The sequence below is a fragment of the Oryctolagus cuniculus genome, chromosome X (genome assembly GCF_051225735.1).
Source record: "Oryctolagus cuniculus isolate XC-2025 breed Fujian yellow rabbit chromosome X, ASM5122573v1, whole genome shotgun sequence".
In the NCBI taxonomy this organism is placed as follows: Eukaryota; Metazoa; Chordata; class Mammalia; order Lagomorpha; family Leporidae; genus Oryctolagus; species Oryctolagus cuniculus.
In genome coordinates, this window is record NC_142888.1 from 86,755,527 (window position 1) to 86,780,935 (window position 25,409).

General features: G+C 42.8%; 1 protein-coding gene and 1 long non-coding RNA gene across 4 annotated transcripts in view; one reads left to right on the top strand and one right to left on the bottom strand.

The window, feature by feature from the left end:
* Window positions 1–8,483: 8,483 nt before the first annotated feature.
* Window positions 8,484–25,409, bottom strand: part of LOC149119694 (uncharacterized) — a 91,694-nt gene continuing 74,768 nt past the window's right edge. Inside the window, exon 3 of the long non-coding RNA XR_016227934.1 lies at window positions 8,484–9,030. This is a non-coding gene — a long non-coding RNA (uncharacterized LOC149119694). The remainder of the gene's footprint in view (window positions 9,031–25,409) is intronic.
* Window positions 13,770–22,684, top strand: SERPINA7 (serpin family A member 7). 3 transcript variants are annotated; one of them, XM_002720252.6, is made up of 5 exons: window positions 13,770–13,822; window positions 15,795–16,442; window positions 17,415–17,688; window positions 19,249–19,396; window positions 20,639–22,684. In XM_002720252.6, exons 1-5 carry the CDS (start codon window positions 13,771–13,773, stop codon window positions 20,840–20,842), a joined length of 1,326 nt encoding a protein of 441 aa, XP_002720298.3. In that variant the 5' UTR covers window position 13,770; the 3' UTR covers window positions 20,843–22,684. The 3 variants fall into 3 exon arrangements, with proteins under 3 accessions (XP_002720298.3, XP_089180309.1, XP_089180308.1); XM_089324182.1 differs by having other exon boundaries at window positions 13,791–13,822; window positions 16,326–16,442; XM_089324183.1 differs by lacking the exons at window positions 19,249–19,396; window positions 20,639–22,684 and having other exon boundaries at window positions 17,420–17,449.

Here is a 25,409-nt window from a genome sequence, read left to right on the forward strand (position 1 = left end):
GCAATGCCGGCATCCCACGTGAGCAGAGGTCCTGGTCCTGGCTGCTCCACTTACCATCCAACTCCCTGGGAATGCTGCAGGTGATGGGTCAGGTACTTGGGCCCCTGCCACTGATGTGGCTGATGTGCATGAAGTTCCTGATTGTTGTAGAAAGCTTTGTCCACCCCGAATTCTGTTTGAGGAGTTACGCAGCAAACGTAACATCTGTATGTCTGCCTTGCGGTCTCTCACTGCCCAATTCCACTTTCTGGCAATGAAGGAAGTCTTACAAAGAAAACTAGAAAACAAGCAGATGTAATGGTACCAAAATCTCTACCAAAACCACTGCTTTGTTGATTTGAAATGCGAACAGACAGACAGAAGCCAGAGAATCAGAGTAGCCCCAAAGACTAGCAATGTGCACTGGGGTGTCAATCAGGTTAAAGCGTCACCGAGAACACAGATGAAGTCAAGTGAAGTCATGAATACACGACTTTCACAGGTTGAGCATGGCTCAGGCTGTAGGGTCTCAGCTGGCCACTCACTGGGTTCCACAACCGGGTTCCAGAATTGCCTCTCACTCCTGATGCCAGCTTCCTACCAGGGCAGCCCCTCATGTGTCTGGGTTCCTGCCAGCCATGTAGGAGACCTGGAGTGAATTCCTGTTTGCTTGTTTCAGCCAAGGCTGTTTTGGGCATTTGGGGAGTGAACCAGTGAACAGAAGGGCTTGCTCTCTGTCTCTTTCTGCCTCCCAAATAATAAAAGAAAGCTAGAGGTAGGTGTTTTGTTCCTTTTTTCAATCCCCTTTCTCTTACTAATTGCACAGAAAGAGCTGCTGGCTCGGTGGCTGAGCCTGCCTGCAGATGGGCCCCGTAGCCCTGGGATATTGTCCTGCTTTCTCACACCTGGTTCCAGTGCTCTTTTTCTTTCCTCCAGGGCAGTCGTCACCTCCCAGAGATCTCCCAGAGGCACTCAGCCACCCCCTCCCTCCAGCTGAGCCCAACAGCAGCCTCTCACATCTGGATAAGGGACTCAGCCACTGCACTTATTAAGTGAAATCATCACCCTCTCTCAGCCACAGCGATTGTGCAGAACTCTCAAAAGGTTGAGAGCAAATAGGATAAAACAAAGACAAACAAACAAACCCGGGGCATATGTGAGCCCAGGTCCTGCTTCCATGCACCTGGGATGGTAGCACAAGACGGCCCAATTACTTGGGCCCCTGCTACCCACAGTGGGGACCAGCATGCAGTTTTGAGTTCCCAGTTTTGGCTTGGTCCTTCCCCTGCCTTTGTGGTCATTTGGGGGGTGATCTAGGGGATGGAAGATCTCCATGTCTCTCTGTCTCAAGCTCTATTGCTGTCACTCCTCCCTTCAAATAAACAAATCTTGAAAGCAAAAAAGATAAAGCAGAGAGATAGGGAGACACAGAGAGACAGATAGAAATATCTAATTTTCTGTTTCTATCCCCAAATTTTTCTGAAAATGGTAGTGTTGGTCCAGGCTGATGCCAAGCCCCAGGAGCTTATCCCAGGTCTCCTAGATGTGTGGCAGAGTCCCAAGAGCTTGAACCATCATCTGCTGCCTCCCATAGTATGTACGGGCAGGAAGCTGGGATCCGGAAGGCAGACTGGACTTGGGACTGCAGCAAGGCATAGTGGAGCCAAGGTTGCATTGCTGGCTGTGCAGGATGTGATGCTTCTCCTTACTGATGTGTCAGGGAAGTCAGCAGAAGATGACCTATGTCTTGGGCCCTTCTACCCATATGGGAGAGTGGGATGGGGTCCCCAGAGCATGGCTTTAACCTGCTCTGATCAAGCCATGGAGGCTGTTTCCGGTGTGAACCAGCAGATGGAAGGTCTGGTGTTTTTTTTTTCTCTCTGTCTCTCCTGTCTCTGTTCATCTGCCTTGGCTATAACTAAAATACCTTCCGAAACCATCAGCAAAAGCAGAGAGATGGAGGGGGACACAGAACAATACACGAATCTCCCTCCTGCAGATCTCCCCAAAAATCTGAAAGAGCTAGCACTTTTCTATCCTGAGCGCAAGTGCCAGGAGTTACTCCAGACATTGCACAGAGGTGGCAGGGCCACTGTAGCCCTTGCTGTGACCTGTTGCATGCCACAGTGTATTCTAGTAGGAAGCTGAAATGGGTCAGAGCCTTGACTCCAAGCCTGCACTCCTGAGTGGAATATGGGCACCTCAAGAGTGATCTGAACTGCTGGCCCAAATGCCCATTCCTATGCTTTCATTTTCTGAAACATAATCTTTGGCCAGCCAGCCATTGTGGCACAGTAGGTTAAGGCTCTGCTTAGAATGTGGATGTCCCATGTGTGCCTGGGTTGTTGTAGTCTTGGCTGTTCCACTTCCCATCCTGCTCACTGCTAATGTGGCTGAGAAAGCTACAGTAGATGGCCTCAGTCCTTGTCCTCTGCCATACCTGTGGGATACCCAAATGTAGTTTCAACTTCCTGGCTCCTACTTGGCTCACCCTGTCCATTCTTGGGTCTGGCGAGTAAAATCATTGCTAGTAGAGCCTTCTCTCCCTCTCCCTCTCTCCCTCTCTCCCTCCCTTTCTGTAACTGTCTCACATAAATAAATAAATATTTTCTAAAGAGAGCCCCTTATCCTATAGTAGAGTGCCTTGCATTTGTGTTTCTGCTCCCCTTTTAATTCCAGCTGCTTGCTAGTACATACTTTGGGAGGTAGAATGTGGTACCTTTTGTGGTGAGTCCCTGCTGCCCATGGGGCAGATCCAGACTGAGCCACTGGGTTTTGGTTTTGTCTAGCCCATTCCTGAGCATTGGTTTGTCTTTGTGTCTGTCTCTCTCTGCCTCTCAAGTAAATTTTTAAAAATAGTTTTCCTTTCTGGGTCGATATTGCTCAAGAAAACATAGTAAATATTCGTAAAACCCTCTGGACCTTCTGTAAGTGATGTGGCAAGCACCCACCCCACAAATTGACACAGTATAAGAAGGACAATGGCTATCTGTATTCCCAGGCAAAGTGGCACTATGATAGGAGTCAGAGTGTGTGTGTGTTGGGGGAGGGGGACAGACAAAGCCAGTTTTCCCAGGAGAAAGGCTCAATGGACAAATAAGTTGTGCTGAGACTTGAGTGTGTGGGGCCCAACTGCAGATCTAAGAGAATGTTAGTTCTTAAGAGATGTAAACATTTTGAATTGGGAAGAGATAAGAGAAGGGGCCATGAGGATGTGGGGAAAAAGGGACACTAATCCACTGTTGGTGGGAATGCAAACTGGTAAAGCCACTATGGAAGACAGTTTGGAGAGTCCTCAGAAACCTGAATATAGCCCTACCACAGGGACCCAGCCACCCCACTCCTTGGAATTTACCCAAATGGAATTAAAGGGAAAAAAAGAGCCATTTGCACCTCAATATTTGTTGCAGCTTAATTCACAATAGCTAAGACATAGAATCAACCTAAATATCCATCAACAGATGACTGGATAAAGAAACTATGGGATATATACTCTATGGAACACTATACATCAGTAAAAAAACAATGAAATCCGGTCATTTGCAACAAAATGTAGGAATCTGGAAAACATCATGCTGAGTGAAATAAGCCAGTCCAAAAGGGACAAATATCATATGTTTTCCCTGATCGATGACAACTAAACGAGCATCTAAAAGGAAACCCATTGAAGTGAAATGGACACTATGAGAGACAATGACATGATCAGCCCTTGTCTAGACTGTTGTGGAAGAACTTACTATTTTATTCCTTTTAGTATTTTTTGTTGTTGTTGTTGTTCTATCTGTTCCACTTAATACCGCTGGTTGAACTCTGTAATTAATACACAATTATTCTTAGGCATTTAAAATTAACAGAAAAGTGATCTCTGTTAAATATAAGAATAGGAATAAGAGAGGGAGGAGATATACAGGTCGGCACATACTCAGACTAATGAAGGATAGAATTAAAAGGCGAGAATGATCCTGCGGGGGAAGCAGGACACACAGCAGACTCATAGAATGGCAAATGCCCTAAACAGCACTCCAGCCTCAGAATCAACCCTTGGGGCATTCGGATCTGGCTAAAAGGCCCATGAGAGTCTCACAGGCATGGAAAGCCAAGACACTGTGGCAAAAACAACCTAAATGAAAGATCTTTGTGAACAAGACCTCACTGGAAGGAACAGGCCATCAAGGAGAGAGGCGCTTTTCTCTAAAGGGAGGAAGGAACCTCCACTGTGATATGGCCTTGACTAAACAAATTCAGAGTTGGTGAACTCAAGGGGCTTCCATACCCTTGACAGCTCATGGCAAGAGCCTTGGGTGATTACTAACGTCATAAACAAGAGTGTCAATTGCTAAATCAACAACGGGAGTCACTGGGCATATGCTCCCCACGTAGGATCTCTGTCCTTAATGTGTTTTACTATGAGAGTTAAAGATAACACTACTAGTCGAACAATACCTATACCTTGTGCGGTTGTGTGAGTGCAGTCTGTTGAAATCTTTGCTTAGTATATACTAATTTGATCTTCTGTATATAAAGATAATTGAAAATGAAACTTGACGAAAGGTAGGAAGGGAGAGGGAGTGGGAGAGGGGAGGGCCGCGGGAGGGAGGGAGGTGTTGGGGGGGAGCCACAACAATGCAAAAGTTGCACTTTGTAAATTCACATTCATTAAATAAAAATAAAAAAGAAAAGGGGCCATGAGATTGGATTCTATGCTTCATCTTCAGTTTTATTATGAACACAATAAAATCATATGCACTTCATATGGCCCCTGCTTCCAGACCACAACTTACAGACTGAGTCTTCAGACCCTACTTAGCATGGCAAGGGACTGCCTCTACTAATCCTGTCAACCTCAAACAGACAGTAAGATATCAACTACTGAGCAGTAGGACAGGAATGTGAGCACAGAACTTTGCCATGGAGTTCAGTGCTGGGCCTGCTATAGTGAGACTCAACACACAATAGAGCACAAAGACCCCATACTCAAGACAATGTTCACAGATAGCATCTATTGACCTGCCCCAGTATCAGGCAAAGACCTGTGCCCTGGTAGTCTGGACTTATGTTTTGGCTTGCATCCCTGACAGCTCTGCATTGTTCTGGCTCACACCTATGAGACTGAACAGGGCCCTGTGTGTGTGAGATTCATAACCCAGATTGTGTCAGCCTAAGTGGCCAAGGGACTGCTTGGAAGTACAGTAAAAAAATGATCACTGGACTGTGTCTCGGAATTCAGTGCCAGGCTGGTAAAACCCAATGCTGGGAAGATGCTAACTGGCCCTGTTCCCCCATGAGCAGCTGCATATAGGGCCTCTGGACCTGTCCCAGTGCTAAGTAGAGATCCTTAGCCCCAATCAACTGAAATTATATCCATGCTAGCATCATTTGTAGGTGGTTGCAGTTGTTTCAGGCTGTGATTCCATGTCAGCCACAGGCTTTGGTCCTAGTCCTGTGTTATGCTGGTCTTAGTGGGCTGCGGGCTCTGCATGTGATCACAAATTGCAGTGTTAGTGTCCAAAGAACTTCCCGCTCTAGTCCTCTTCCAATGCCAATCAGCACAACACAGAGAAAGTAATTATCCATTTGGTGGAAGAACATGTGTATAGATTCCAAGATATTGCATGGAAACCTGGGACTGGTACCTCCATGGTGAAGGCCAGAGCCAGGTAAAATCCTGTGGTGCCTGACCACAGGCTGGTAACTAAGGACAAGGCATCTGAGCCTACATTGACCACAGGAACAGGCATGGGGCTATGGATTATCCGTTTTAAGAAACAACTTCATTTCATTTTAAACACAGCAATGGTTCACTTGGGACAAACCTGAGATAGAAGTGCCCTCTAGTGCTGAAAAAATGATAACACACCAATAGCTGACAACAGAAAACCATGACTTCAGGGGCTGTCTAGTGCAGAAATAGCAGAACAGAGATGTGAAGAAAATAAGCAGACTGCTTAGAATTTCTGGAACAACAGTTACAACCAGAGTCAGGCTATGAAGATACTGAAAAAGCATGTTCAGATGACCTCATATGCCAACCATCAAGACTTCTCAGGGAATTGTGAATTCACCTGTAAACAAAGGTATACGAAATCAACCAGATAGCAATTGACATCTGCAAAATCTAGGATTAAGAATTCAAAATGGTGGCCGACATTGTAATGTAGCGGTTTTATCCATTGCCTGCAACATCAGCAGCCCATATGGGCTCTGGTTCAATTTCTGGCTGCAGCACTTTCAGTCCAGCTCCCTGTGAAAGTATGCGGTAAAGCAGTGGAAGATGGCCCAATGGCTTCAGTCTGGCCCAGCCATGGCAGTTGTGGGCATTTGGTGAGTGAACCAGCACATGGAGGTGCTCTCTCTCTCTCTCTCTCTCTCCCTGTTACTCTGCCTTTCAAATAAATAAACAAAATAAATGTTTTTTTTTTTAATTCAAAGCCTCTGTCTTAAGGCACCTCATCAGACTTCAAGCAGAGAAATGGAAGTAATTTAAAAAATAAAACCAAAATGCTTGAGTGAAAAAAGAAAACTAAGCAAAATTAAAAGCATGATAGAAGGGGGAGATTCAAGATGGCTTTCTAGAGAAGTCCAGTATTTGCCTCTCCCTCTACCAAGATACTCCAAAACAGCTGTATCTGTGGGGCCCTAGAGACATCCCTGCAGGATAGCAGGGCAGAATGAGCCCTGTGGGTCCAGCTGGGCTCAGCAGGGTAGCAGAAGCCCCAGAGCCCAGGCCCACAAAGCACTCCGCACCACAGCAGATAGCAGGAGCAAGGCAGCTGTGATAGCCCCTAGGACTCTGGAAATAAGGAGGCCCACCCCATCATTATTGCCACCACCTCCCCTCCCCTAACCACTTGAAAAATCACAGGTTCTGACTGGATTCCCTTGCATACACCCAGTCTGACTGCAGAGGCTCAGAACTCCTTACACACTAGGGATGGTTCTCCCAGTGGGTTGGAGGGCACATTAAGGAGCTAGTCTGTGCTCCTCACAACTGGGTGGGTGAAATGTGCTGGCACCATGAGCTCATCTGAGCTGTGAATCAGCTGGCTCACCTTGGCACAAGGGAAAGCTGGTAATTCAAGCACAGCGGTTGGTACCATCAACACCTTCCCCCTACCAACTGTAGTCAGAGGTAGTCCACCATGACCATCTTGGGCTTCACTCTGGACACTTGCCCTATCCAAAAATGGTGGTCAGATCTCCTGGGCCCTAGCCAGTGTACACTCCTGGAACTCAGACTTAAGTGTGAGGTATTCCACCTAGCCCAGCAATGCCTTACTAAGCACGGCTTGTAATAGGGCTCTTTGTGCTGAGCCTAACACAATACAACACTATGGCTTGCTGGAGAATCCACACGTAGCCCAGGACCAGCATAAGCCTCATGGCTCTGGGCTCCATTCACTCCCACAGAAGCTGCTAGTTTGGGTACTGCTGCTGACTCAATGCTTGGGCCTGAGGTAGCTGCACCCAACCCAAATCAGTAAGTAGCACAGAGATAGTGCCCAGACAGCCTGTTCTGCTAGTACCGAGCCAAAGTCACTCTCACATTTCCAAGCACTCTCTCAGACAACATCTTTGATTGCCTCATTGATGCAGCATTGGTACAACCCTTAGAGCTCTTGATCTGAACAATGGCTAGGAGCCTTTAAATTCATTCAGCTCCTAGAGCTAGCACTGACTTCCCAACTCCAGGGCTAGACTAAAGACTGGCTGGGAACCTATGTGCCAGGCACACCCACAACACCAGCAAGGCCTGCTTCCAACACGGGAAAAACTCATCATGCCAGTTCTATGTGGCCTTGAAAGATAGCAGAGACCTGTGTAACAGGAATCTCAGTAAATGCACTGAGCCAAAGGAACAGCCCAGATTCTTTCCACAGCTACCATCAGCTATAGTGAATAAAGGCTAAGGAAGATAATACTACAACATCTAACTGAAGCTAAAGATAAAACACTATTAAAACAACACCCAAAGGTATACCTCAAGGAACAAAGCCTTCAATCAGCAAAAACCATCCTGCAGCAGTGATAGAAACAAGAGATCACCCAGATGCACAAAAATCAACATAGAAACACGAGAAACAAGAAAAAAGGAAAAAATATGATTTCCCCCAAAAGAACAAAACAATGCATTCATATTGGATTGTGAAGAAAGGGAAACTTACAAAATGTCTGAAAAATAATCCAAAAGAATGATTTTAAGGTTATTCAAAAATGCAGAGAAAGAATTAAATGAAATTAGGAAATTAGTACATGACATTGATGAAAAATTTGGTCAAAATACTGAAAAAGAACAAAGCATAAATAGTAGAAATGAAGTATTCAGTAAGTCAAATAGAAAATGCCCTGGAAAGCCTTAACAACAGACTACATGAGTCAAAAGAACTGAAACAGGTCTTTGAAACATATCAGTCAGACCAAAAAAAAAAAAAAAAACCTAAAAAAGAAGAAAAATTAGATTGAAAACAGTTTGGAATCTGTGGGATACAATTAAATGACCAAATATATGAGGCTTTGGGATTCTTGAAGGAATGCAAAAACAATTTAGAAAAGGGTTCAGAAAACCTATACAACTAAGTAATAGCAGAAAATTTCCCAATTTGGAGAAAGTTATACACATTCAAATATAGGAAATGCATGGCAAATCAGAAAAAAATGCTCATCGTGGCACATAATAGTTAACATTTCAGAAGTAAAACAAAAAGAATATCCTAAAATTTGGAAGACAGAAATGCTAAGTCACTTTTAAAGCAACTCCCATCAGATGGACAGCAGGTTTCTCAAGAAAAGACCTATGGTCGGCGCCGCGGCTTCCTAGGCTAATCCTCCACCTGCGGCGCCGGCACCTCGGGTTCTAATCCCGGCTGGGGCACCGGTTCTGTCCCAGTTGCTCCTGCTGTGGTCCGGGAAGGCAGTGGAGGATGGCCCAAGTGCTTGGGCCCTGCATCCGCATGGGAGACCAGGAGAAAGCAGCGCCGGCCGCAGCAGCCATTGAGGGGTGAACCAACAGAAAAGGAAGACCTTTCTCTCTGACTCTCTCATTATCCACTCTGCCTGTCAAAAAAAAAAAAAAAAAGATAAAAATTCCTCTTGATGTTTAAGGTGTATTCTTCCAGAAAACTATAATCCTTTCTTTTTCTATTTATCCAGTGGCTTGTGTTTCCCAAAGTGACCCTGTTGCTATTTCAACTATATATTTAAAGGGATTGTTGTTGCTTCCCATAGTGGAAGCATTCACTCATGAGATCAGGAGAAATAAGGAATTTGGCTAGTAGATAATTAGGGTAATAATGAGATGACCCATATCTGTTTTCCTTCTGGGACTTCCCTGTTGGTGAATCTAGGTGAACATACTTTACATTCCAAAGGTTGAAGCCCAGACCTGCAAGATGTCACTTAGTTGGCTCTGAAACTGAGTCATCAAAAGCCATTCTGCTTTCTATTAAGCCAGCTGCTTCAGGGTGTAGTGGAACATGCTGAGGCCAGTGTGAACGTAACTGTGCTCATTAGGGACTGAATGGAAAATGCCATTAAAATGGACAAGGCCTTCAGTGAAAGGTATTTTCCTCATGAGCTTTCCTGGCAACAAATGCAAAGTAGTATTTAGGGTTTTTACATATTTTCATGAAAACAAAATGAAGCACCTTCTATGATGGATGTGTTGCATTGTAAGTCAGCTATACACATGTGTCTTGCTTGTGTCTCTGAAGAATGGTGCCATATTGTAATCTTAGTTTTCATACACGCTGAAGCTGTAACCAGTTTGACCCAGGTGAGTGATAGTCTATTTCTGAGTCTATGCCTAAAGTTCATGCTGGCTGATACTACTGTTTTCTCCATGAGCCCAGCAAGCCATGCCAGAGTGTCTGGAGGCAGATGTGTGGTGGAGTGGTTAAGATGCCACCTGGGATGCCTACATACATTAAAGTGCCTGGCTAGCTCCATTTCCAAACCAGCTTCCTGCTAATGTGCACCTTGGGGAGGCAGCAGATGATGGATTTAGTACTTGGGCCCCCTACAATCCATGCAGGAGACCCAGATTGAGCTGCTGGCTCCTGGCTTTGCCTGGTCCAGCCCTGGAGGTTGTGGGCACTTTGGAAGTAAACCAGCAGATGGAAGGTTCATTCTCTCTCTCTCTCGCACAATGAAACCTAATTTTTAAAAAGAATGAACTGTCTCACAAAGAAGCTAACATCCATAGAATATATCATATCATCCCCTGATTATTCAGCTCCATATCTTCTGAGATTGCTCTTTAGTGAGCATTCACAGGAGATCCAAATATATCCATACCCTGCCCTTTTGCACTGATCTGCATAATACTTACCCCTTATACATTTTTATCACCTATTTCATAATCATGTCCTATATAAGAGACATCCAGACAAACCATTATCTAATGTTCATGTACTAGGGATGATTCATACCTCTGTCCCCATCTCTTTCCCTGCAAAATAAGCAAGTTTTTCTGGCATTACTGCCAATTTTATATGGAGTCATATCCTTCAATAAATGTCTTTTATGTTACTATTTGCTAATAGCAGTTACTATTGTTTTGAACCAAGTTCTGTAACTGATGCAGACATTGATATCCAAAATTAGATACCATATAACAAAATTAAGGATAATTATTGAACTTCAGAGTAGATTACCTGTCCTAGTTAGGCTAAAAGCAGTTGAAGACCTTACAGGTGTTCTAGAAGGTTAATATGGAAGTCCACAGAATGAAAAGACAAAATACTAAGTGCTTCTCTTAAATGTATAGCTTTCAGAAGGTATAATGTTAGAAGATCTCATTGCTGCCATATAGAAGTCTGAAGGATATAAGGAGTGAAAAGATTGTGGGGGTGAAGTGGAAGCTTCTGAGGGCTGTAGAAAGCTTTAAAATGATTAAATTTTTGATCCAAGCTGTCAAGGAACATTCTAAAGCTGAGACATGTACAAATAGAATTTCTTGATTTCTTGAAATGCAACTGAAGGGCTAAGTTAGCCAAATCCTATACTTGACACTTAATACTGTGACTTATCAAATTGCAGAATTTGTTGACCAGCATTGACGATTCACTTTTATCAATGGCAGTCACTGAAACAAAAAGTGACAACTCATGAATATGAAAATTGAGGAAAGTAAAAGAACCTCTACCTAAAATGCCACTGAGCATCTTTTCAGCAGAAACAATCCTTCTCTTTGCCCAAAGAAGCAGTTTCTCTTTTGCTCAAGACCAAGTAATTCCTTGCCTATGATATTAAATTGCAAGAGCAAGCCAATTTTCCTATCCCATGTCTATCATTGTCTTCAGATTTATAGTGGAGTAAGATCCCACCATTTACCCCCAGACTGGGATGGAATATCAAATATCATGTCAAATCAAGGAGAAAAGCATTTGCCCAAAGAACTGTTGGACTTTGAACATATCTGAAATATCTAAAATAAAATTCTGAGCATTTATGCGGGAATGGATTATGATGGTGATATATAATTTCAGATCTGATTGAATCTATTAATGTGGCCACTTTCCAGAGAATCTGTATTCAATATGCTAGAGCTAGCAGCTTAACACAAGACTGAAATCACTGTGCTGAATAAAAATTTGCAAGAAAAATCTCATATCTCATCAATGTTTTTCATCTGAAGGAGAATAAATTTTCAGAGAGCAGAATGGTAGGGGATGAAAATGGAAGCCAGCGATCACAGGAAGAGAATCAGGATAGAAGATGGAAAGAGAACCAATAGTTGTAGGAGCCCCACTGTGCCAGGCAGTATGACAGGAGCTCCTGGACACCACTTCTAAATTTCATTTGACACTCAAGCACGTTATGTGTGGATTGTAATAATTTCCCCTTTAGAGGTAAGGAAGCTGAAGTTCAGAGGTATTAATTAACTTGCCCCGGAGTGCACAGTTACTACACAGCAGAGACATGATAGGGGCACAGATCCATTGCCTGTGACTGCAAAACACAGGATGGGGTGTTTGCAGGCCGAAAGGCGCCTTTCTCCTATGTCAGAGACTAGTGCCTGCTAGCACAACTCAGCCGAATCAAACGCAACTAAAGACAACCTGTGCTATTGTCTGACTATGCCACCAGAGGGCCCGGGTTTGGAAGTTTTCTTTAAACAGTTTTTTCCTGTTTCTTCTACAGGGACTTGCTGTAGCTGAGGGAGCAGAAAATGCATTGCCTTGTCAAGACTGAGTGTATTGGCCTGGCAGTAGAGACATGAACTTGCCATTCATTGCCTTTCTGTGAAACACATGCACCATTCACTATCCCATATGTGAAGTGTGTCATTTCCTATTCAGTTTTGGAGAGGAACCCAGGTAGAGAGATATTTTGGATTCTGGACTGAAATTTGCCACTCACCTCTGAAATTTCAGGGATGAGTGTGGTGCTCCCTGCAGAGTAGGAGCTCAGTCTGTGTGTGGTCTAGATGAAACAACAGCACAATCATCCTCTCTCCAATCACTGCATTGTCAAAACCCCACTTTCTCAATGCCCTCATGGTATAAAGGCTGCACTATCTCCTGGCTTCCAAGTGTCACCATAGACTGCATCGTGGCTTAGCTCCTACAGCTGGCCTCCCTTCCCTGCCCCATCCCAATTTAACACATGTGTCCTGAATGCAGGCAAGTCCTGGAGCCGACAGTCTCTGGAATCAGATGCGTGGTCAAATGTTCTGCACATGGTAAATACTCAAAGGTAGGAGTTTCTACTGTTTTTTTTGACAGGCAGAGTGGACAGTGAGAGAGAGAGACAGAGAGAAAGGTTTTCCTTTGCCATTGGTTCACCCTCCAATGGCTGCCGCGGCCGGCGCGCTGTGGCTGGCACACCGCGCTGATCCGATGGCAGGAGCCAGGTGCTTCTCCTGGTCTCCCATGGGGTGCAGGGCCCAAGCACTTGGGCCATCCTCCACTGCACACCTGGGCCACAGCAGAGAGCTGGCCTGGAAGAGGGGCAACCGGGACAGAATCTGGCGCCCCGACCAGGACTAGAACCCAGTGTGCTGGCGCCGCAAGGTGGAGGATTAGCCTATTGAGCCACGGCACCAGCCTAGGAGTTTTTACTTCTACCACTCCTTCTCCTCCTTCTCTTCCTCCTCCTCCTCCTCCTCCTCCTCCTAGAAACTGGCAGAGGTGAGGTTGAACTCGAGTCTCCTGACTGAGCTCAGTACTGTTTGCTCTCACTTCTTTTTGCACCACTGTCAGTACACAGTTAATTTTGGATAGTGGAATCTTTGCTTCCTTCCTCCTTGGCTGCTTCTGCATCCTCTTTTGGAGTCCCATGGCCAGGGGATTTTAGTCACCAAAAGACAGGACTGGTTTTCTGCCTAAGCAGACATGTATGTGAAAACCATCATAAAGGTCTATGGTTGGAAGCTATGTTTGATGTCATTTCCAGTACAGATGCATAAATAATTTCAACTGAGCCCACTAGAGAGATTCACTCTCTCCCTAAAATGTGTCCTTATCCCAGCACTGCATATCCTTGATAGTAGGAACTGTCTTCTACTACTGTTGGAACTTTCCCCCATGGCCTTCATTCTGCCTGCCAAAAAGATACTTTTCCTAGCACAAACCTGGACCCCACTAGCTTTGATATTCCTCTTTCTCTTTTGTTATGGATGAAGGCTTTTGTAGCCAAAACAATCATTCAAAGTTTCATCCTTATCATTTTCACTTTGTTTCCTTTGGCCTTGGTTCTATGCATTGGCTTTGAAAATGTCATCCCAGGGTTAACGCTGGAGTTAATTTGTAACAAAGAGTGCTCTGGTTTTGCAATAGAGGGCATGTTATAAAGATGGAAAGGCGTTGCTTTCTGAGAGATGCAGGTGGCTTCTTGGGCATGTGCTGTAAGTACTTTTTTTTCTCTTTGGGGACTTTGAACATCTCTATCAGGAACGGAGAGTCTCAAACAAGTGTGAGCTTCAAATTCTTAGCTCTAAGGGCCAAGGTCTAAGTGTGGTCATCTGACTTGTAGCAGTTTTGGTGACTTACATAATGAGGACACTGGTGGCAATGGATGTTGGGTGGAGTGGTGGAAAGGGGTGGAAAAGGGGAGTTTGGGATGGAAGTGCTAGGAGGCAGTGTGAGCTTCTCAGAGCTGACACATAGGAATGGAGAGGTGCCCCAGAGGTGCGATGCACAGGGCATCATGGCTCATTACATGCAGGGAATGAGAATGAAGGAGGCCCGTAGGATGACTTCCGGGTTTCTGGCATGGGGGTTTCCATCTCCATAGACAGTGATGTTGAGATGAAACACTAGACTGAGATGTCAAATGATTAAGAAGGAGCAGGCCTGAGGGAAAGGGAGATGATATGTTTATGTTTGGGACCTTTGAGATGTCTGAATTGAGACGGAAGCACTTGTGACCATCCTGTAGGATATATCCAACAGACAACCAGATAAGTGGCCAGGAACTCAGGAGAGCAAGCTGGGCTATAAACATGTAGGGCCACGTGGTAGTTGAGTGTCTAGGATGAGATCACTCAGGAAAATGGTGGTGGGTTGAGTAAGGAGCCTTGCCTGACTCCATGGATATTTTCCTTCTAACCACTTATTTATGATCACTGGAGTTCCATAGCTGACTTCACTTATTCATGGTCACTGCAGTCCCACAGCTGACTCCCTTACTTTGCTCCTTTGTCTTAGCTCTTCCATGTTCAATGAACCTTACACCATATCTTTCTTCCTTCCTTTTTAATAATTAAGAAAGGAAAATTTATGGGTATAAGAAAAATAGTGTTAAGATATCTTACACTTTAGAAAGGACTCTGTAGATGATCCTGATGGCGAGGGAGATCTAAAACACAGAAAGTCACAATTTTATTTTCCTGTCATTTGAAAATACTCCAGGCCGGCACCGTGGCTCACTAGGCTAATCCTCCACCTAGTGGCGCCGGCGCACCAGGTTCTAGTCCTGGTCGGGGCGCCGGATTGTGTCCTGGTTGCCCCTCTTCCAGGCCAGCTCTCTGCTGTGGCCCGGGAAGGCAGTGGAGGATGGCCCAGGTGCTTGGGCCCTGCACCCCATGGGAGACCAGAAGAAGCACCTGGCTCCTGGCTTCGGATCAGTGCAGTGCACCAGCTGCAGCGCACCAGCCGTGGCGGCCATTGGAGGGTGAACCAACGGCAAAAGGAAGACCTTTCTCTCTGTCTCTCTCTCTCTCTCACTATCCACTCTGTCAAAAAAAAAAAAAAAAAAAAAAAAAAAGAAAAAAGAAAGAAAGAAAGAAAGAAAGAAAATACTCCAGTGCTTCTATGCTTTACATACATGCATGAATTTCAGCTCATGACCTTGTACATAAACCACTATCCTTTCATTTTACCTAATCATATATTTTACAAATTATTCTTAGTTTGTCTTTTAGCTAAATATAGGTGGTTACTCATTGCACAATTTTATGTTAAGAAAATGCCAAGTTTTCAAAAATAAATCACAATCCAAAATTCTAATCTACAAAAAAATGTAAAGAAAGAGAATTCCTCCCTCTCCAAAAGGCTGCCTCTCATTCAAATAAATGGTGATTCAAATTCCATAGATTCAATTTAATTCAATATTTTTACAACATTGCTATTACATCTGATTCAGAGTCTGTGACATTATTTTTGTGGCTCTGACAAGTCATTTGTCCTATGCCCTGCCCTTTTTACGTCCATCATGTTTTCAGGAGAGAGAGGCCCCTACCAAACCCCCGATGAGCACAACATCAAATATTTGCTATTGTTTTATTGATCGAGGTGGGCAATTATTATGTCTCTGGCTCAGAGAGTGTTTCATCCAGCCAAGCTCTCCTAATGATTCTCTCATGTCATCTGTTATAGATTACCTTCCTTCCAAAATGTCACAATTCCTCTATTTGGTTCTCTTGGTACTTGGGCTTCATGGTGCAATCCAGTGTGTGCCACCTAACAGGCCTGAAGGCAAAGTAACCATCTGCCATTCGCCCCAACAAAATTCCACTCTCTCTAAGATGGCATCCATCAATGCTGATTTTGCTTTCAACCTGTACCGGAGGTTCCTTGAGGAGACCCCAGATCGCAACATCTTCTTTTCCCCTGTGAGCATTTCTGCAGCTTTAGCCATGCTTTCCTTTGGAGCCTGCTCCAGAACTCAAACCCAAATTCTGGAGGTATTGGGGTTCAACCTCACAGATACTCCAATGGCAGAGCTCCAGCAGGGCTTTCAGCACTTGATCTGTTCACTAAATTTTCCAAAGACGGAGCTGGAATTGCAGATGGGAAATGCCCTCTTCATTTGGAAGCAGCTGAAACCATTGGCAAAGTTCTTGGATGATGTCAAGACCCTCTATGAGACTGAAGTCTTTTCTACTGACTTCTCCAGTGTTTCTTCAGCCCAGCAGGAGATCAACAGTCACATGGAGAAGCAAAGCAAAGGGAGGATTGTGGGCCTGATCCAAGACCTCAAACCAAACACCATCATGGTCTTGGTGAACTATATTTACTTTAAAGGTAATGCTCTAATATGTCAGTTTCAAGTCTAAAGTAGAGATACTTTGTGGGGCCTGGGGGTGGGGAGCTCATGGTTTCCAATAGGGATCTGCTCCTTTGGACATTGCTTTGCACAGTACTAACTCTACTAGCAAGGACACACAGCTCTGAAAAGGAGCCCAGTTAATGTCTAGGGAGAGCACACTTGCAGGGTGCTGGTTACAATAATGTTAACATCCTGCTCAGATTTGGCTAACGCATCATGTTTTTCAAAAGATTTAGTGGAATGAGACAAGCCTGCTTTTGGCACGTAGACAGATTTACATTTAGGTTGTACCATAAGCTTCATTTATTGTGCACACTTGAGCATATTACATAAATATTTTATCATATATTACGCACCCATTATGTAGCAAATACTGTGTTACATGTGTGGTTCATACACATTGTCTCATTCAACCTTCACAAGTGTCCATGTTCACACAGTCAATAAGTTACAGAGCTGGCATTTCTAATTAGGTCTTATTCTAAAGCTGATGTGTATGACAAGAACCATGTGACTCTTCTCTGAAAGTTCTGTGCCAAATCATTTCTCCTAGTTCTGTAACACATGTTGGCCACATTTGGTGGAGAGTGAACAATTGTTAAGCCATAAACCACAAGCATGTAGATGACTAAAACAGCAGGACAGACCTGTTTTCTTATCTCACTTTATGTGTTCCTATGGAAGAGTAAACTGTGGCTCTGATGGTTTTAATGTAAGTGCAGTGGTTTTGAACACAGACTATGAAGTCCAATAACCCTGGATTTTGGCTCTCAGCTCTGACATTTGCTAACCATGTCAAGTGACTTTCTCTTCCTGATCTTCAGTGACTCACTTGTAAGTACCTACCTTTGTGACAGTCTTATTTACTAGCAAGATGACTAGTGGAAAAGATCTCATTGCCACTAATATTCCTTTTTTAAAAGCACAACTCTCTTCCCTATTTTAAGCACAGTGGGCAAATCCTTTTGATCCATCCAAGACACAAGGCAGTTCTAATTTCTTGGTGGACAAGACCACCATCGTACAAGTGCCCATGATGCACCAGATGGAACAGTACTATCACCTAGTGGATGTGGAACTGAACTGTACAGTACTGCAAATGGACTACAGCAAGAATGCTCTAGCACTCTTTGTCCTGCCCAAGGAGGGGCACATGCAGTGGCTAGAAGCAGCCATGTCATCTAAAACACTGAAGAAATGGAATCGCTTACTGCACAAGGGGTAAACATGTTAGAGGATATGAAGAGATGGGTGGAGGTTGGGCATAACGGTGTGGGTGAGACTGTATTTGACAGGAACCAAGAGTCAGGAAAATAACCCTGAGCCACCTAAATATCTATGTGAAGATAGTTGTTAAGAGTATGTTGAGAACATGTCATGTGCCATGCCCTTTGCCAGGCCAGATACTTTATATCTTTTATTTCAGCTAAAAACATCAACAAGCCTACAAAGCAGGTAGTATCAATGGCATTCTTAAAATTGGAATGGCAGGGAGCCAATGTTGTGGCGTGGTGGGTTAAGCCACCACCTGAGATGCTGGCATTCCATGTGGGCGCTGGTTGGTGTCCTGGCTACTCCACTTCCAGTCTAGCTTCCTGCTAATGGCCTGGGAAAGCAGCGGGTAATGGCCCAGATACTTGGACCCCTGCACCTGTGTGGGAGACCCAGAAGAAGCTCCTGACTCCTGGCTTTGGATCAGCTCAGCTCTGGCTGTTGCAACCATTTGGGGAGTGAACCAGTGGCTGAAAGATTCATTCTCATTATCTCTCTCTCTCTCTCTCTCTCTCTCTCTCTCTCTCTCTGTCTCCCCCTCCTTGACTCCCCCTGCTCAGTAAACTCTGCCTTTCAAATACATAAATAAATCTTAAAAAAATTAGAAAGGCAGGTCTAGAAAGATAAAATGAGATACAGAAAGTCAGTCTGCTAGTGAGTTGATGCTATCCTAGAGACCAACTAGAGCTTGGAGGACAGGTTGGTTTTTGATTTTTTAAAAAGATTTATTTTCTTTTTTTGAATGGGGGAGGGAGGGAGGGAGGGAGGGAGAGAGAGAGAAAGAGAGAGAGAGAGATTGAGATTCTATCTGCTGGTTCATTTCCCAACTGGACATAACACCAAATGGCTACAACAGCTGGGGCTGGGCCAGGCTGAAGCCAGAAGCCAGTAACTCTATCCTGGTTTCCCAAGTGGATGCAGAAGCCCAAGCACTTGGGCCATCTTCTGTTGCCTTATCTGGCACATTAGCAGGAAGCTAAATTGGAAGAGGAGCAGCTGGGACTCATACTGGTACTCAGATAAAGGATGCTAGCTTTGCTGCTGTAGCTTAACCCACTGCTCTAAAACATCAACCCAGTATTTTGATGTTAAGGGTTGAGTAGGCTAAACAAACAAAAAAAGAGTTGAGTAGGCTGCCGTCATAGGCTAATAGTGCAATATGGAAAACTGTAATGTTCATAGGTGCTTCCCATTGACCTTTTTTTCCCCCATTGACCTTCATGCCACTAGTTGCCCAACACCCAAGAGGTGTCTTCTTTTGATTATAAGGGTGTTACATCTCCCCACTTCTGGTGACTTCTGGTGTTACAATCCAACATTCATTGAATCACAGAGCATTACTTCCAGAATAATTTCTGTGGTTTTGGTCCCAGGTGTTGACATACAATACAACAGTTTTAAATACTTAGGAGAGGACTACAGTCCAACATAATACCCTGATATGAAATAGGAGAGAATCCTGAGCTTAGTGTGAGTATCACCATGTTTTTACTTCCCCTTTATCCACAGGTGGGTTGACTTGTTTGTTCCAAAGTTTTCCATTTCTGCCACATATGACCTTGGAGCCCTGCTTCTGAAGATGGGCATCCAGGATGCCTTTTCTGAAATTGCTGATTTTTCTGGACTCACAGAGGACAATGGTCTGAAACTTTCTAATGTAAGTTGATACATACAGTCCTAGAATGTATGGCTGGAAGGACTATTGAGAGTAAATTAATTAAACTTTATAAAAATTTATTTATATAAAAGGAAAAATTTAACATATTTCATATATATAGTTTTAAGAACATAATGATACTTCCCACCTTAACCTCCCCCCTCCCTTTTGCTTTCTCTTGTTTTCACCATCTCTCTTCCTTCCTTTCTTATTTTTCTTTTAATTTTTACAATGACATACTTTCAATTTACTTTACAATCACAAGCTTAACCCTCTACTAAATAAAAAATTCAACAAGTAGAAAAACCACTGTTCCTCAAGAGTATAGACAAGGGCTATAAATAATAATCAAATATCAAAATCTCAATTTTGCTCATATACATTATGCTTTTTGTACTCTGTATATTAGTTACCACAAATCAGGGAAAACAAACATATGGTATTATTCTTTGGGGGACTGGCTTATCTCACTAAGCATAATGATCTCCAGTTGCATCAATTTTGTTGCAAAAGACAGGATTCCATTCTTTTTATGGCTGAGTAGTATTCCATCCACATTTTCTTTACCCAGTTATCAGGTGATGAACATTAGGGTGATCCTATATCTTAGCTATTCCAAGTTGAGCATCTATAAACCTTGGGAGTTTCTTTCAAATGGTGATTTGATTTCCTAAATTCCCAGGAGTAGGATGGCTGGGGTATATCTGTTTTTATATTTCTGAAGAATCTCCATACCATCTTCCATAATGGTTATACTAGTTTACATTCCCATCAGCAGTATGTTAGGGTACCTTTCTCATTTTATCAATGAGGAATCTAATTCTTAGAGATGTTTTGTGGCACCTTCTAGGCCATAATCATTCCAGAGTTATTCCCATTTCCCCAAATAAGTCATAATAGCAATTCCTTCCATACCTGACTTTTATGCTCCAAAATGACTCTCATAGAAAAGCTTAATGATCAGTAGTGACTTTGGTGAGAAACAGTTCTGGATCAAGTGGAATGGAATGAGTGCTTACAAGGTGACTCCTAGAGGCAGAAGCCCATGGAGAATGAAGTGATTTCCTAACAGCTAGTCCTACAATCACCAGAGATTCATTAACTGCATGTAACCCAAACTTCATATCCAAATGCCAGCCAGAAGGAGGAGACCCATCCTTTCTTTTCCTTTCCTAATTCCAAACCCCCCAAGTATGTTTATAGTTTTTCAAGGAACCAGCGGTGTCCGTTCTCCCACTATAGGTTGCCCACAAGGCTGTGCTGCACATCGGTGAAAAGGGAACCAAAGATGTATCTGTACCTGAAGTCAGAATCCCGGATCAGCCTGAAATGACTCTCCTTCACCCTATTGTCCAATTTGATAGATCCTTCCTGATGATGATTTTGGAGAAAAGCACCAGAAGCATTCTCTTTCTAGGGAAAGTTGTAAACCCAACAGAAATGTAGTTGAGCAAGAGTCCATTGGTTAATTGCGTGTGTGTATTGCAATTGTAAATAAATAAGTAAATAGTATCATCTGATGTGATTGATATGGACTTGGATACGCCTTCCTCCTGCATAGTGGTGAATGTTACACCCTGATAAAACTGCATTGGTGATGGAAGAGGGCAATCCTGCGACCAAACATTTAGATACATAAGTGACTCATTATTATCCAAAGCACTAGAAGCCCCTGTGGGTATATTCCTCAGAATTCCATCCAGTTAGATACCAGAAAATTTGACTGCTAAGTGTTTTCTCTGGGAAAGAGTTGAAATGCAGGTCAGGCCCTCATATCCCTGTATTTCAATAATAAGATCAACAAACTAAAACAATTCAGATGCAATAGCTTATATGTGAATTTCTCAAGCTCCTTCCCTCCACCCTGTCTGAGTGGGTTTCTCTTCTTACCAGAACTTCCATTGGCAGTTGGGATAAATGTACTCCCACTACAGGGTTGAATCAGACTGAAGGCTTACTGGTAAGGATTTAGTTTTCATGACCCAACAAGCATAGGATAATAGAACAAGACAGAGTTAGATTCCCCTGTATAAAACCACCTCCAACCAAAAGTATCCATCTTGTTAATTTCTAAGATGAGAGCAGAGAAGGAAAGCTATTAACTCACCTCATATCATATAGCCCATCTTTTTCAATATCCTAATTAGACCCCTTTCCAAATGCTGCAACCTTGTCACGTTTGTTCAAGTAGGAATCTCTTGGTTAGTTTGTATGTCTCTGTTCTCACTTAAATTTGATATTTTCACATATCCAGATGCTTCAATGAACCATCCCCACCCACCAAATATATTACATCTCCAAAATCACGGTTTTGGAATTTGGCTCACATAAATAGCACAGGGAGGGTTAATGATGTAGTGTCTGAAGTTCTAGCCCAAAGGTGAAACCCTTCAGTGATAGGAAAACAGTAACAAATGCATGAGTGCTATTGCAGATGTCATGCTTCAAGTTTGAAATAAATAACGTATGTTTTTAAAAATATGTGCACAGCGAATATTCTAATTTTTTCTGGTGAGACCCATTTATGTGGAGGTTTGCTTATTCCAAGTTTACTTCATAGTTTGATTTTATACAAAAGAAATCCATGTCATCCGGATTTTGTAAACATTCCGTGCTGCAAAGCATGTAATGTGCTTATCACAAAGCCTGACACCTGATAAGAGCACTGTAAATATTAGTTGTTTCAATATTGTTGGTCAACATCAGACAGCAGGTTGCTGTTAGAATCAGAGTTGTAATGTGGGTCTCCTGTTTTGCAAGTTTTGTTATGTAGTTCAGGCCCTACCTTCAGAGGCCAGCATAGATGTGTTATGTATCCATTCATAAACATCCCCGAATAAGTTGGAGCAGAGCTTGTTCTCAGACGACTATCATTATCTCCAGAGGGAAGAAAAGGACTAACAAGAAACTGTCCCTCAAGTAGTTCATACATCCCTTTGAGAATAAATATCATTCAGTCATTCATTCCTGTGGCCAGATCATGAAGGGATACCACTTTTCATCTTATAAGGCTCAAGCAATTCTAGAAAACCAGGAACAGATCACTATTTACTTAACTGCAGCCCACTTATCTATAAGAGATCTGGAACAAATATCTCACTTAATAGGGAAATTCTTACCAAAAATTTCTACTCAATTGAGAACAAGACAAAGATTCTCTATATACTTGCTTTGAATTAACATTCTGTTGGAGATCTTAGTCAAAGAAATAAGATAGAAAAAATATACATTATACAGGATGAATTGATAAGGAAAAAACAAATCTGCCTACACACATACATGCACACACATAAAGAATATTTATGGATAAGCTCTTAGAACAAAAGGAAGAAGGCATACTGGGGAATCAGATACATGACAGTAGTAGCATTGATTGCATGGGGTTCACCAATTCCATTTTTGTTTTATTTCTACATTGTATAGCCACATGGCTTCTCTGATGTATTACATTTCTTAGCTTCCCTTGCAGGTAAGTATGACATTATGAGTAAATTCTCATCAATAGAATATAAATGTAATGACATGCAACACTTACTGACCAAGGCATTACAATAGTTGGGTACATCTTCCATTCTCTTTCTTTTTCCTTTATGCTGAAAGGTATGCTTAATTATGATCCTGTCTAGCCACATGCAGATGAAAAGCTCCCTGGAAGACTGTTGATCTATGTGCATGTTTTCAGAATAATCTTTTAAGTGATAAAAAATTAAGGTTACAAAACCACCAATAATATTGAAATATAATTATAAAAATCCTACAGGGAGTGACATCAGTAACATGGCAGAATAGGAAGCCCTGAATAGCCACTACCTCTTCCCCCAAAAACACACCAATTCAACAAAATACAAATTCCTTTTGTGAGAAATTCAGAATATAGTTGAGCAGCTTCTGCACATTAGGAAAGTACAAAACCAGCCACATAAAAGCTGCTGGGAAAAATTATGATGCAGTCTTACCTTGATACCTATCCCCAGCATTGCGCCATATGAAAGAAGGAAACCTCTCAGATCCCAACTCCTCCCTAAAGAGGGAATGCTTTGGATCATACATCCAGTGCATCAACTTTTTCACATCTCTATTGATGACATGCTTGTGTCTTGCCCATCTTGAACTGCTGACAGAGTCCAGCATACTTTATATACCAGGGAGTCTGTGAGATCAAAGATGGCAGTTTGGGCTAGTAGTTACCATAGCCCCTCCCTAAACCAGAGGAAAAACTCAAGCTCACAGCTTATTCCTGGGGAAGGAAACAGATGGATGCATGTCTAACACACAGATTTTCTGGAGGCTTCCCAAAAGACTTGCTTCTACTTTTCCTGTTTTGGGGTGCTGAGGAGACAGGACATATACTATAGCCATGTAGGAACTGGTGAGGACAGACAGTGGTTTGAACTAACAGTCACTTTATCTTTCTCACCAATTTAACAGAGGAAGCAGATGAAAAAGGCCAGCTCCCACTTTCTCCATGTTGAGGGACAGAGTTGGATTACATGTCTAGTGGCCTCACTTTTATATGCACTACCCAAAGTAATTGCTTTTTGCTCTGTGTCACAGCACTGATGGGACCTGGCATAGTATAAATACTGGAGAGGGCATGCTGGAACACAATGAGAAAAAATATGGTGATTTAATTTAACATGACCACAACCCTTCTACCTGGCTCAGTAAAGAAAAAGTAGGCAAAAATCCCCAAATACCAGCATCTGTCTGGGGAGGGAAAGCACTGGACAGAGCCTCCAAAGGTCCAGCTTTTCTGGAGGCTGCCAAAGGGACTGCCTCCAGTTCTGATTCTCTTGGAGTACTGACAAGACCTGTCATACTCTAAGGAACTGGGTATCACTAAGAACAAAGAAAGTGCTTTGGGCTAGCATGAAGCTTCTAGAAGCTCCCACAATCTCTGGTTAAGTGATTGGTGAGGGTCTTCTGTACATGGGCAGTTTGTACAGATTGGAAGAAGTGGCTGTATTTTCTAATGCACAGATATCAACACAAAGAATAAAAAAATGACTAAATGGAGAAATATGGCCAAAAATGAATAAAATAAGTCTCCAGACAGTGACTGTAAGGTAACCTAATTCGCATCAAAACCAATTCAGAATAACTACCATAAAGGTGCTCAATGAAGCCAGGGAAACAATGCAGAAGCAAAGTGAAAATTTCAACAGAGATAGAAAATATAAAAAGTATCAAACATACTTCTCAGAAGTGAAGCATATAATAAATGAAAAACTTGCTGGGGGTTGGCTCAACAGCAGATTAGGTTTAAGAGAAGAAAGAATGAGTGGATTTGAAGATAGATAATTTTAAATTATCCAATCAGAGGAGGGAAACAGAGTAAAAAAATGAGCAAAAAGTAAGAAAGCTTAAGGGACTTAGAGGACATCATCAAGTGAAAGAATGTATGCCTTTGGGGAGTAATAGAAGCAGAAGACAAAGCAAACGGGGGCATGAAAATTGAAAATAAAAGGAGTCACTGTGCACTTACTCCTCATGTAGGATCTTTGTCCTTAGTGTGCTGTACATTGAGATTTAATGCTATAACTAGTACTCAAACAGTATTTTTCACTTTATGTTTCTGTGTGGGAGCAAACTGTTGAAATCTTTACTTAATGTATGCTAAACTGATCTTCTGTATATAAAGAGAATTGAAAATGAATCTTGATGTGAATGGAAGGGGAGAGGGAGTGGGAAAGGGGAGGGTTGCGGGTGGGAGGGACGTTATGGGGAGGAAGCCATTGTAATCCATAAGCTGTACTTTGGAAATTTATATTCATTAAATAAAAGTTAAAAAAAGAAAATAATGACTGAAACATTTAAAAACTGTTTGAAGAAATTACATCTGGATTCCAGAGGCCCTACTGATCTCAAACACAATGAATGAAAAAAAATTAGGACATAATTAAGAGTCAAAGACAAAGAATGAATCTTTAAGGCAGCAAAAGAAAAATACCTTGGCACATACAAGAGAATGTCTAAAAGTCTATCAGTGTATTTTGCTGGAGAAATTTTGCAT